This window comes from Giraffa tippelskirchi, chromosome 10 (assembly GCF_054371585.1).
Source record: "Giraffa tippelskirchi isolate mGirTip1 chromosome 10, T2T-mGirTip1v1.2.pri, whole genome shotgun sequence".
Lineage (NCBI taxonomy): Eukaryota > Metazoa > Chordata > Mammalia > Artiodactyla > Giraffidae > Giraffa > Giraffa tippelskirchi.
Genome location: NC_137284.1, coordinates 78,275,812 through 78,288,329, shown reverse-complemented (window position 1 = coordinate 78,288,329; position 12,518 = coordinate 78,275,812). Strand labels below are relative to the sequence as shown.

The 12,518-nt window shown below is 44.8% G+C and overlaps 1 protein-coding gene across 5 annotated transcripts; it reads right to left on the bottom strand.

Moving 5' to 3' along the window:
- Positions 1-2,483: 2,483 nt before the first annotated feature.
- On the bottom strand, positions 2,484-9,296 carry IL6 (interleukin 6). Of its 5 annotated transcripts, none has more exons than XM_081536417.1 (6): positions 7,494-9,296; positions 6,445-6,503; positions 6,088-6,278; positions 4,883-4,996; positions 4,016-4,162; positions 2,484-2,760 (listed from the first exon to the last, which is right to left on the bottom strand). In XM_081536417.1, the coding sequence occupies exons 2-6, from the start codon at positions 6,461-6,463 to the stop codon at positions 2,605-2,607; spliced, it is 627 nt and encodes a 208-aa protein (XP_081392543.1). In that variant the 5' UTR covers positions 6,464-6,503; positions 7,494-9,296; the 3' UTR covers positions 2,484-2,604. The 5 variants fall into 5 exon arrangements, with proteins under 5 accessions (XP_081392543.1, XP_081392542.1, XP_081392541.1 ...); XM_081536416.1 differs by lacking the exon at positions 7,494-9,296 and adding an exon at positions 3,577-3,583 and having other exon boundaries at positions 2,484-2,747; positions 4,010-4,162; positions 6,445-7,141; XM_081536415.1 differs by lacking the exon at positions 7,494-9,296 and adding an exon at positions 3,781-3,788 and having other exon boundaries at positions 2,484-2,758; positions 6,445-7,141.
- Between the last annotated feature and the right edge of the window lie 3,222 nt (positions 9,297-12,518).

Genomic DNA, 12,518 nt, shown 5'->3' with positions numbered 1-12,518 from the left:
TCAGTTCTTGACTCCTGTGGACTTTCCCTTGCTGAGCAGAACTCCTCCCCCGGAGGAAGACATCTGTGGTGGTTAGGGTGGGAAAAGCTTTATTAAGAAGACAGAACCTTTATATGGCTGGGACTTAAAAGGGGAAATCTGTGCCAAATTCCCAACATAGCGTTGATATGAGATGTAGGGACCATGTGCACTTCCCCAGATTGTCTCTCTTACCACCACTCTCAGCTGGGGTGAGAAGAGAAGGCGAATGGAGAATATCGCTGATGGGAAAGAAAATGGAGGCAGATATACATGCACTGACTAGTCACTTCCTCCTCTAGAAGGTCTTAGAATGCTTCTTCCTAAGTCTTACTGTTTTTTCCCCTAAGATAAAGATTCATCAGTGCACAGCACCAGTAACTTCCCCACTCATTGACCAACAGCATATATCCCTAAGAATTGAAGTATCTTAGGTGTGTGGTTTCTTCATTCAGTAAATGTTAATTGGGGCCTGCTTTGACTGTGTGGATCACAACAAACTGTGGAAAATTCTTAAAGAGATGGGAATGCCAGACCACCTTACCTGCCTCCTGAGAAATCTGTATGCAGGTCAAGAAGCAACAGTTAGAACTGGACATGGAACAGCAGACTGGTTCCACATCGGGGAAGGAGTACATCAACGTTGTATATTGTCACCCTGCTTATTTAACTTATATGCAGAGTACATCATGAGAAACTCTGGGCTGGATGAAGCACAAGCTGGAATCAAGATTGCCGGAAGAAATATCAATAACCTCAGATATGCAGATGACATCACCCTTATGGCAGAAAGTGAAGAAGAACTAAAGAGCCTCTTGATGAAAGTGAAAGAGGAGAGTGAAAAAGTTGGCTTAAAACCCAACATTCAGAAAACTAAGATCATGGCATCTGGTCCCATCACTTCATGGCAAATAGATTGGGAAATAATAGAAACAATAAGAGACTATTTTGGGGGGCTCCAGAATCACTGTAGATGGTGATTGCAGCCATGAAATTAAAAGATGCTTGCTCCTTGGAAGAGAAGCTATGACCAACCTAGACAGCATATTAAAAAACAGAGACATTGCTTTGCCAACAAAGTTCCATCTAGTCAAAGCTATAGTTTTTCCAGTAGTCATGTATGGATGTGAGTGTTGGACTATAAAGGAAGCTGAGTGTTGAAGAATTGTTGCTTTTAAACTGTGGTGTTGGAGGAGACTCTTGAGAGTCCCTTGGACTGCAGGGAAATCCAACCAGTCCATCCTAAAGGATAACAGCCTTGAATATTCATTGGAAAGACTGATGCTGAAACTGAAACTCCAATACTTTGACCACCTGATGTGAAGAGCTGACTCATTGGAAAAGATCCTGATGCTGGGAAAGATTGAAGGTGGGAGAAGGGGATGACAGAGGATGAGATGGTTGGATGGCATCACTGACTCAGTGTACATGAGTTTGAGTAAACACCAGGAGTTAGTGATGGACAGGGAAGCCTTTCGTGCTGCAGTCCATGGGGTCGCAAAGAGTCAGACACGACTGAGTGACTGAACTGAACTGAATGTTCATGTTATGGTCTGTGGGCTCAGGATGCAAAGATGAATAGATAGAGTCTGCCTTCTTGTGGAACCCATATGCTGACTGGAAAGAAAAATCCACCCATTTTAAGATGTGATAGTGTGGTCATTGCTGTGATGGACAGGTCTGTGCAGTTTGAGGAACACAGGAATAAAAACTTCTAGTTATTATTCAGAAGCTTGAACATTGCTATGACTTCTATAAGTGGTTATACCATCTTAAAGGTGTGTGATTGCATCTTTAAAATATATTCCTTGTATTTTCTTGGGATTTTCTACATCATCTGTCAGTTCCCTGGGAGGCAGAGGACCTGAAGGTTAAGATTAGGGAGCCTGGAGGCAGGAAGACTGGGCCTGTGGTTTACTTTTCAGCTGGGTGACTGAGGGAATCACTTACTCTCCCACCTCCAGAGAAAAGTTTGCAAATGCAAGGATTAAATATGATGCACGCAAACCATTGTGTTTGGTGCCTGGCATGCAATAGGTGCTCAATTATATCTTCCTCCAGGTGACTGCAGCTTTTTGTTGTAGTGGTGGTGGTAGTGACAGAAACTTGTTTATACTAAGCTTCACGGGACACACACAGAGGTTTAGTTGCTTTTTTTTTTTCCTTAAAAAAAGAAGTTTATTGGTATAAAAACAACTTAAACATTATATAAATACAATATAAATATGCCTTTAAAAATATGTATAAGTTAGCAAATTTTTTGAGGTAAGCCTACACATTTCAAGAAATGATTTGGCTCCAAAACAATAAGGACATTCAAGCCGCATAGCCATTTTTACGTTACTTTTTCAAACCAAATACATAAAATATTTCAAGTGGCACTTCATAAAAATATAAATACCTATCATGTATATAAATTAACTCAATATCACATATTTAAATATCAATAAATTAAAAATAAAATAGTGTCCTAACGCTCATACTTTTAGTTCTTCATAGAGAACAACATAAGTTATGTGCCCAGTGGACAGGTTTCTGACCAGAGAAGGGAATGCCCAGGAACTACCACAATCATGGGAGCCCCAGCTACTTCATCCGAATAGCTCTCAGGCTGAACTGCAGGAAATTCTCAAGGCTCCTCAGGATGAGGATAATCTTTGAGTTCTTTACCCACTCGTTTGAGGACTGCATCTTCTGTAGCAGGTCAGTGTTTGTGGCTGGAGTGGTTACTGGATCTGTGCTCTTTACATGAAGGGAACACAAAACAAAAGGAATTGTTTAAATATTGAAGACATCTTTTACAGTGGAGAGGCTCTGTGGCCTCTGTTGGGTGGGGTGAAGGAGCAGATTGGAGCCACTGACCTTGACTCGCCCAGGTAGGGGGAGGTCCCTCTGCTCTGAGCCCACCCAGCATGAGACCCTCTCACAGCAACTGAGCTCTAATACTTTTTGCTGCTCTGTCTCTGTTAGAGCATAAGCATCTCACAAGTAGCCATTGTATCTTACTTGTCTTCTGTCATCCTAAACAGTGCCTGGCACAAAGTTAGAATTCAGTAGATGTATGAAGAACTTTTAGTTAAAGGCATTTTAATGGGTTCTTCGGGGGCCTCTAACTCTAATACTTTTCTCTGGCTTTGCTCTCACCCATCCATCTGACATCTATTAAGAGTCAGCTGCTCTGGCGGCATAAAGAGGATTTGGAAACACTTTTCCATAGACCCACTGTCTTGGAGCTAAGTCATGGTGGAAGGCCTCACACCTCCACCTGTGATCCTGGAGCACTGCAACTTCAGCATCGCCAGGCGCTTGTTACAAATGTGAGTCTCAGGTCTCACCCCAGACCTATTGAGTCAGGCTCCACACTGTAACAAGATCCTCTGGGAAACTTGTCTGCACCTTCGAGGGGGAGAAGCCCTGGTGTAAGGCACACAGCTAGAAAAGGGAGGGAGGATTAGCACCCATGTGCCTGCTTATCCTTCTCTCTGTGCTTTGACTCATCTACAAATTGTGCCATCAATCTTACACCATGTGGCATTTGAATGGCTAGCTGGTAGTGACCAAAGCCCTTGGTACCTGCTCTTCCAGCCTTTAGCCTTTTCTCTGCATTAACTCCTCGGCAAAAGAGTAAGGGAAAGGAGTTGAAACTACCATAATAACAAGAATGTCATTTGACAATCTTAAATAATTTTTGTGCTCTCTGTTCTTTGTTATTATGGATTGTTACTTGAGGTTGGATATGCTTCCTTCTGCCTCTACAGATACTTTTTTCCCTTATTTCTTAAACTTTTAGAAGTTGATGTTAAACCCCTCCCCCTTAACTGAGTTTTAAATATAGTTATTGATGTCATTTGCAGAAGACAGGAAAAAGAAAAAGCTTTAACTATCAGGAAATATTTATCAGATCTTTTTCTTTACATACAGCCATCTCTTTTGAATTGGCTTTGCACTGCTGAGTTGTCTAGGCTGCCTTCTTTGAGTCAGGCGAGGGGACACTCACCTTTTGCCTCAGGATCTGGATCAGTGTTCTGATACTGCTCCGCACATCCTTGACACTTTCCTCATTTCCCTCATACTCGTTCTGGAGGTAGTCCAGGTATGTCTGATACTGCAGAAGACCAGCAGTGGTTCTGATCAAGCAAGTCCCCTAAGAAGAAAGACAGTGGGAAAATTGGTTATTGCCAGCAAGACATAATCGATTTTAGAAGTTAAAATTGCTATAATTCAACAACTTCTGCCTGTTCCCCTCCAGGGAACTTCAGGTACTTCTTAGGCATCATGTTTTGAGGCATCAGCTGCCCCATTTAAAATACCTGCGCAACGAGAGGCACCACTTAAATGTTTCCTAAAGCCTAGTAGATGCTAGATTATGGCAAGGGGCCATCCTCTGTTACACCCCATAATGCTCTTCCCTCTGGCTGCACTCCTGCCCTTGTCAATGTCAGGGTGAAACCTCCTTTTATGAAATAATCATAAGTCAGTAGAGGTTATTGCACTGTCTGAAGGAGAAGGGTGTAGAGAATGATCTCGGCAGGGAGGGCAGGCCTAGATCCTGCTAAGGGCAGCCAAAGAGGAGAAAGGTCCCTGGACCACCTTACCCATGATGAACTAGCTAAACCTCTGGGGTTTCCTAACACTTGACAGTGGTGAAAATCCCAGCACAGAGGGGCTATAATTGATGAAGTTGTTAAAAAATAAGTTGCCTTTAATATTATTTAAGTTGGCCTCCTCATGAAATTTACATGATGTTCTTTATATTAATCCCCTTCTTTTTTGCCTGGCTGGTCTTTATGTATACAGATGCTTCATGCAAGAGGGAGAACTTTTGACTAGGGAGTAGTGAAAAGTGAACATAATGCATTTGTACCTGATTGAACCCAGATTGGAAGCATCCATCTTTTTCCTCCATTTTTGGAAGATTCAGCTTATTTTCTGCCAGTGTCTCCTTGCTGTTCTCGCAGTTGTCATTCTTCTCACATATCTGGGAAAGAATATCAGAACCGTTATTGTATAGATAAAACTCACACCACTAGAGGGCTGATGGATGATGGCCAGGAAGTTCTCTAAGAAAAGTGAAGTCACAGTCCATTAGCATCCAGGCAAGCGAGCTCTACAGAAGATGGGCACACTTGGGTTCAGTTCTAGCCTCACCTGTGACTTCATGGTTATTACCTATTCCCAGTCTCAGTGTCCCTATATCTGCAAGTTGGGGATAATGAAAAACTCCCCATTAAGTTTGTTGTGAGGACAAAACAATATTTATATAAAGTGCCAGGCACATAGTAGGCAACATAATAAATGACAGTAATTTTGATAATAGTTGGATGAATATAATTTGAGCCAGAATTATATGTCCCAGCTGGAAGGATCTTTCAGATCATCTAGTCCAATCCCATAATTTTACAGATAGAGCCCAGAGGTGCTGAAGAATTTGCCCAAGATCACAAAGCTTGTCCAGCAGAATCAGAGCTAGACTTGGGACTCCCAGTTGCCTCTCCTGTATTATTTCCTTTCTACCAAAGCAGAGCCAAACTACCTTACATTTAAAGCTTGGGAGCTGCTGTAGCTTATGTATGATTTTGCCACTTTGGTGGACTATCAGGTATGCATCTTACATGCCAGAATGACTTTGGGGGAGTCCTTAACCACTGGGCTGGCATAACCTAAAAGTACTGTGACTGTCCTGAGAAGCTGAACAGTCATTTCAGGTGGTGCTTTTTAATCCTCCCAAAGTCCAAATCACAAAAAAGATTGGCAGACCTTATTTTTTGGTTATGGAAAAGGAAATCCTGAGAGGCAGTGTGATCCACAGCTCATGCCAAGAATGGAGCTGAGAATGGGCCAGGGGGCAGGGATCACAGCCTCACTGTATGTTTTCCAGGATGAAAAGGAACCATCTGAGACCAGCAGCAGAGGAGAAATTACAGGACATAGTCTGCCCCTTTGACTTCAAATCTGAACTGCCTCCAAAACCAGCAAAGACCTCCCAATGCAGAAGCCCCCGTTCACATCCAAGAGCAAGGAAATAGATGCCCACATGGGCGCTCATCACCCTGGGGCGATCCTACCCACCTCCTTTCTCATTGCAGAGATTTTGTCCACGATGTGCTTAATGAGAGCTTCGGTTTTGTCTGGAGTGGTCAGAAGTAGTCTGCTTGGGGTGGCGTCATTTTTGAAATCTTCTCCCAGGGGACCCGGGGTAGGGAAAGCAGAAGCCATCACCAGGAGCAGCCCCAGGGAGACAGCGAGTGCACTGAAGGCGCCTGTGACAGAGCAGAGGGAGAGCAGCCAGTGAGCAGACTGTGCCGCTGGGGGAGCTGTGCTTCTGGCTGCTGGCCGCCTGCCAGCCTCACAGCAGCGGACACACACCCCCCTCCCTTGCGGCACGGCTGCCAGGCAGTTCTTGGGCTAAGGATTTCCTTCACTTACTTGTGAAGAGGGAGTTCATAGCTGTGTTCCTGGAGGGCAGATGGAGCTCTCTTTCGTTCCTGGAGGGCTCGAGGGCAGACTGAGTCTCAGACATCCCCGGTCTCATATTTATTGGGGGTTGAGACTCTAATATTGAGACTCATGGGAAAATCCCACATTTGATAAATCTTTGTTGGAGGGTGGGGGTGGGGCCAGAGCGGGTGGGGCTGATTGGAAACCTTATTAAGATTGCTCAATGTGACGTCCTTTAGCATCACAGGAATCAAACCAGGGCAAAAAGTGCCGCGTAGAAGCTTAGATCATTACCAAGGCTAGTCCTCAGAAGCTGGATCACTCTTTCTTTACTTTTTTTTTTTTTAGTGACTCAGCACATTGGCATGTCTTGAGAAGAAAAGTAAAGCTGAAATCATGCAGAGTTTTAGAGGGGTAGGGGGTGGGGAGAAGCTAAGGCTGACTATGATTTAAAAAATACTTTAATTACCACTGGTTAGGCTTTAGTATTCCAGTTTATTTGTATTTGTAAAACACCTAAGATGTTCTGACCTCAGTTTCCTCAGACCACTCCACAGCCCACTGGCCTTGGATTACAAATAAGATACTAGGAGCCTCAACTCCCTCAAAAAGGATACCCTGAGCCCTCTGCAGTACTGTTCTTTCCTGGCTCTCACTGTGGCCAGCTGTTGCAGAACCTCCTGACTCCCCCCAAATCTTGTGCACTTTCTCTAGGAGTCTCCAGGTGCAGTGGGGGTTCACACACAAATGCCACCACGAGACATCTGCCAGCTTCCTCCTCACCTGGGCCTGCTCACTTGGGCCAGATCAGTCACAGCCCTGCTCATTCCCTCGCAGCCTTTTGGGGGTGCTCCCCATGAAGACCCTTTTCTCTGTCCAAGGAGGTTGTCTTGTGCTGCTGGTGCTATCCCTACCACTGGCTAGAGGGTGATCCTGCTCCCACTGGGAGGACCCTGGGTGGGTGCTGGGTCTGCTGGAGTCCTCAATTTACTGACAGCCACTGGGTTCAGGGTAGAAGTAGGGAGAATACCACTCACCTCTTTGGTAGGATGTCAGAGGAGGATCTTGTGGCATTTTCTGGAGCTTGTGTTCATAGCTGTATGACTTGATTTGAATCCAGAGGCAACTGAGAAGAAATCTACTGGATAGAACAGGACTCTGGGTTTGGAATCACACTTTGCCTCCAATGCCTCAGGCTTCCATGTTGGGTTGAACTTGTAGAGGCTTCCTCAGTCCTTAAAATATCTTTTGCAAGAGGGTCCTTGGTTTCATGCAAATGATCTGTATACCAGGCCGTTTCCCCCAGTCTCCCAAACACCCAGACAGCTCAGAAGATTGGTTCCAGACTGAAAGTAGGACCCTTGTATGACACCAAGGAAAAAAAGCCCTCTTTTTTGTATGTTTTGTTTACAAAACACAGTGTTAACATCACAATCAACTTCTTTGCTTTGCAAAGAGGATCTTGTCAGGATTGCTAAAACAGGGGCCTCAGCTAAGGTATTTAAAATACAAATCAATTTACTCAAGTTTTGTTTTGTGCACAACATGTTGGGACCTGCCTATTGGGGAACGTGAGGTCATTCATTTTTTCACTGACTTTCTAAATAGAGAGGTAGATCTTAGTGGTGGTAGCCTGGTTTGAAAATGAAAATGGGAGAGGACGGCTGAATGGTTTCGCTTTTAGTATTCTTGGGTCTTGAGCTACTCAGAGGTCCCCAACAAAGCCTCCTGTACTGAACGAAACCACCACTCCTGGCTCCCCTGCAATGCACGTGCTAGGCTTCTGTAGTGTGGGACTGCTTCTTCTCATATTTCTATTTTTTATAAAATATGACTCAGTAAATTTCATATGGTGAATCAACAGCATACAGATTTTTTTTTCAATTAAAAGCTTTAAAAATAGGAAGTACACATGCATGATAAAATGTTGGGACAGAGCATTAGGGCAGCACGGGAGAAGTAGGTCTCCTTCCTTTCCAGCTCCTCTTCCCAGAGATAGTGCCTGACCTGTGGTGTTTTCAACTAAATCCTCAGTTACCCTAATCTGGTGAGGTGTTCTTGGCGACCTGTGTACTAACCTCTGTGTTTACATTGTTGGTTCATATATTGTGTACACACACACACACACTTGTACACAAGTATATACACACTATAATTTCCCATTGTCTAGATGATGCTGAGGCAATTTCCTATGGTCAGGTACATGGTAGAAGCACTGGCTCTTGAGTTCACACAGGTTGGCTTTAAAGCCCAGCTCTGCCACTTGCTGTCTGACCCTGGCTAAGAAATGCCAAGGATCTGTGCTCCTTGATTGCTCATCTATAAAACTGGGATAATAGCAGTTTGCTGTGGTGAAGACTGAAAGAGATGATTGTGTGAAAAATCCCTGGAGCATGGTAATCCTGCAATTAATACTTGCTCTTTGTAACATTCCTTGGCTCAGGGTCTCTGCTTTGGAGAAGTCCTCTAGCCAACTGTGTCAGGCAGTCCATGTGGCTCAGGGTCTCTGCTTTGGAGAAGTCTTCCAGCCAACTGTGTCAGGCAGTCCATGTGGAGCCTTGCTTATGAATGAGCCAGACTTCTGTGCCAGTGGTCAGCTAGTCTCCCAGTCTTTTCTCCTCTGAAGAAATGAAATGCATGTTTTTTGAAAGTTAAGTAGAAGATGAAGAAAAGAAAAAAAAAAGTGATTTCCTCTCTCTCTCTTAATGGTGAACATTAAGATCCCCAAACCTGGTCTCTCAATTTAGGTAATGAGCCTAGCTTGTGTCTTGTTGTTACACTGTTTTCCAGGCTTTCTGCTAAGTGTTTTTACGACAGACGGTCTTACCCTTCCCCACCCATGATCATCATCATTGTTCAAAATCTCCAAAGTGACCCTCGACTGTGAAGGAGTCTGACTTAATCTCAGATCTTGTGCTTCTGGCAGCCCTGGAAGGGCGAATTGTGTGTGGGTGGAAATGCAAGTGTATGGGGAGGTTTAGAGGACACTGTTTGACCCCACCTTACACACTGTTAGCATCTAGGGTCTTTATTAATATCCTGGCCTTGGGTTGCCATTTGCTTGTTGGAGAAAAGGGTTCTTTGCTCCAAAACATTAATGCAACATCCGTAACTCCTCCATGATAGCTTCTGTGCTTTGGATCTCAGTGGATTTTCCCCTTGGAGAGCTCATCCCTCATATTTTAATATGTACAAATGTTTAGGAAACGCCATGCTGTCAGCATTTATTAACTAATAATAGCCTCAACTGCTGGATTACACCATCACTGATTTGAAGTGGCTACCAACTGAGACCAAGAGAGGCCTGATAGATGGGGGGAAGAAGGAAAACACCAAGGAATTTTGCTTCCTCTACCCTTGTCTAGGCTGACTGGTCCTTTCTGTGCCGCTTAGAATTACTGCCCATGACTGCCCTCCTACATGTTGGTGGAATCCAGTTCAGAGAGTCCATCAATGCATTCAAAGTGAAGGGGGAAAAGTAACTGCCATTCAGTATTAAGCTCCCAGGAGAAGAGGTGGCGTCCACATCTCACAGGTTAAAATGTGGAGTTGCGCTCCTGTGTTTTTATTCTAGTGGATAGGGTTGGGTTGATTCTGTGATTTAGCAGGAGGGAATATCCCAAGAAAAAAGAGAAGTCACCGGCTGCTCGAGAACTTGGAGTTGCTGTCAGAACGCAGTTTCACTTGTCACTAAGTCTTCAGAGTCTATAAACCGAAACAGTGGATTATTTAGCAGCTCCTTCCAGGACTGAGTCCTACTAAGCAGACCAGCCAGGCCTGTAAGGCTCTGGGAAATGTCTTTGCTTTGAGAAAAATGGTGGTATTACTGGGAGCGAGAATATTAGGGACATGCAGTGTGTCTACTTGGAAAGGGCTGGCTGTTTTTGGAGGGGGGGCAGACCTGGAGACCAAAGCTCTGGGCAGTTCCCAGGCCAGCCCAGCCTCTGTCCTGACCCTCACAACCTCAGCTCTGACATCCTGCTGTAGCTCCTAGCGACTTCTTGGTCTGGCCTCAGCTTTTGGAGGGCAGAGGTGTGCAGGGTTGTATCTAGCCTCTCCCTCTGTTAGGAAGAGACACGGCTGCTGTGCCAGGTTTCTGATCCACAACTGTGCAGAAGGAGGCGGGGTATCTGTTCTGTGCCCTTGTTGTTTTGGTCTGTGCTGAGTTATCGTCCCCTGCTGAAGTGGGAAATCCCAGGCATTTTAGGAGGGAAGTGGCTTCTCCTGGGGCAACCATGTAGACTCCCCCACCTTGAGGACGAGCCCTCTCCCCATGTCCCTCTGGTCTCTGGGCCTGGAATAGAGTGCCCAGGAAGCTGTGTTGGTGATGAGATCTTACTTTGATGCTCCTTGAAGAAGCCCACTGCTCTGAACCCCAGGGCTGGGGAGGTTCCCCTGGGCTGAGTTTCCGTGCTTTATCTCTTTTCCATCTGTAGGGTACACCTTCTTTGCCTGTGACTGCTGGTTCTGCTTTACTATTAGGAAATCAGCTCATCAGCAAGGAGCACTGAGTTAATTTATTCTCGTGAGTTATTTGAACCATCTTTGGTTTCTCCAAAGGTCTCAGTTCTCTTGAGTTCAGTGTCATAGAAACTAAGCATGTTACACCATTGGCTGGTTCCTTCTACTCTTTTCCCTCAAAATTAAGGTACTAGAAACCCATTTGAAAGCATCACATGTAATGGTTAAGACTAGGGGATTCTGCAATGACGTATTTTACCTCTCTTCCCTGCCCTTTTGGCTACTTATTTGCAAAAAAGAGAATCTCTTTGTCTCTCTAAATTATACCTCCTGTGTGTTCTTCTTAGCAAGCTGAATCCATTAAAATAGGGTAAGTCTCTCTAATCTTCATGATGGAATAATTTCCATGATATTCTTTGGACATGTTGAATGCTCTGTAACTGAGCCATTGGGGTTTATTATTTCTCAAAGCAAGATCCACCTTGATTGATCAAAAATATCACAGAAGTAATAAGGTAAGCAGGTAATAAGGTAAGCAGGTAAGGTAACCAGGTAAGCAGGTCAAAGAAGTAACAAGGTAAGCAGGTAATAAGGTAAGCAGGTAAGGTAACCAGGTTAGCAGGTCAAAGAGCCATAGGTAATTTCTTCAAGCTATTGAGTTCTGGGTGGGAGACTATGTAGTTCAGAATCCTTGACTTACAGACCTATTGCCAAGCTCCAGGTGGTGCTGTCCTCACTGTGGCCTTCGAGGCCTGGGCACCCACGCAGCTGGGCTGGTGGTCTGCTGTCACTTTGGTCTGCCAGGCCTGCAGCTCCTCCAGTGCTGTGGGGCCTCCACAGTGGTCTGTGTCTCTCAAGGGCTCCATGGAATGATGGGCCTGGAACTTCCACTCTGGAGGCTGTGTTTCTCATATGCTGCTTTCCTGTGGGCAAGAGTGGTGACAGGAGGAAAGGCATGCCTTACTATACCTGTTTGCTTGGCATTTGGAATTGTCTTTTGGTGATACCTTTTCTGGGAGGTGATGAACTTTTACAAGGAGAGACAGCATCCCCAGAGGTGTGTTTGGAGCCCTAGTACTGAAGCAATTGCTGCTAACTACTTCAGATTCTCTTGTCCTGGGACAATCAACACAGAGGCTGTAATACATATTCCTTCCTCTGTGTTCAGTTTGTTCACCGAGGCCCCAGACTCTATCAAGGCAGGTTAGGTGTCAGAAGAGATTCAGGTTCTGGGCTTTTCCCATCTGATATTGTGTGGCCATGCTATTCGTCAGGCGTGTAAAAACCCCCTGGCCTTCATGGCCTGTCTTAGATTGCAAGATTCAGAAGGAGCTTGGGGCTTTTTGCTGCCGGAAAAATTCTTTGGCCAACTGGAGGTTTGGGGGCAAAGTACTCTCCGATCTCTGGGCTCCATTAGAGAGATTTCTCTAAATTCCCTTCTTGCTCCAGCATTCTGTGGATCTTCATTAGTTATGCTTAATAACCCAGAGTCTACTCTTAATAGAGTAAGAGACTCTAAAATAAGAAATAGCTCTTCAGAGTCCAAAAGTCTGATGTTGTCTTGGTTCACACCCAGAGACCTCTTGTGGCTAGTCAGGGTG

Excerpts from the sequence above, each read along its gene's own strand:
- IL6 (XM_081536414.1), bottom strand. The coding sequence starts at position 6,550 with ATGAGACCGGGGATGTCTGAGACTCAGTCTGCCCTCGAGCCCTCCAGG. Across the intron at positions 6,279-6,444 it reads TATGAACTCCCTCTTCACAA|GCGCCTTCAGTGCACTCGCT; the intron begins GTAAGTGAAGGA and ends GCTCTGTCACAG. Across the intron at positions 4,163-4,882 it reads TCCAATCTGGGTTCAATCAG|GGGACTTGCTTGATCAGAAC; the intron begins GTACAAATGCAT and ends CTTTCTTCTTAG.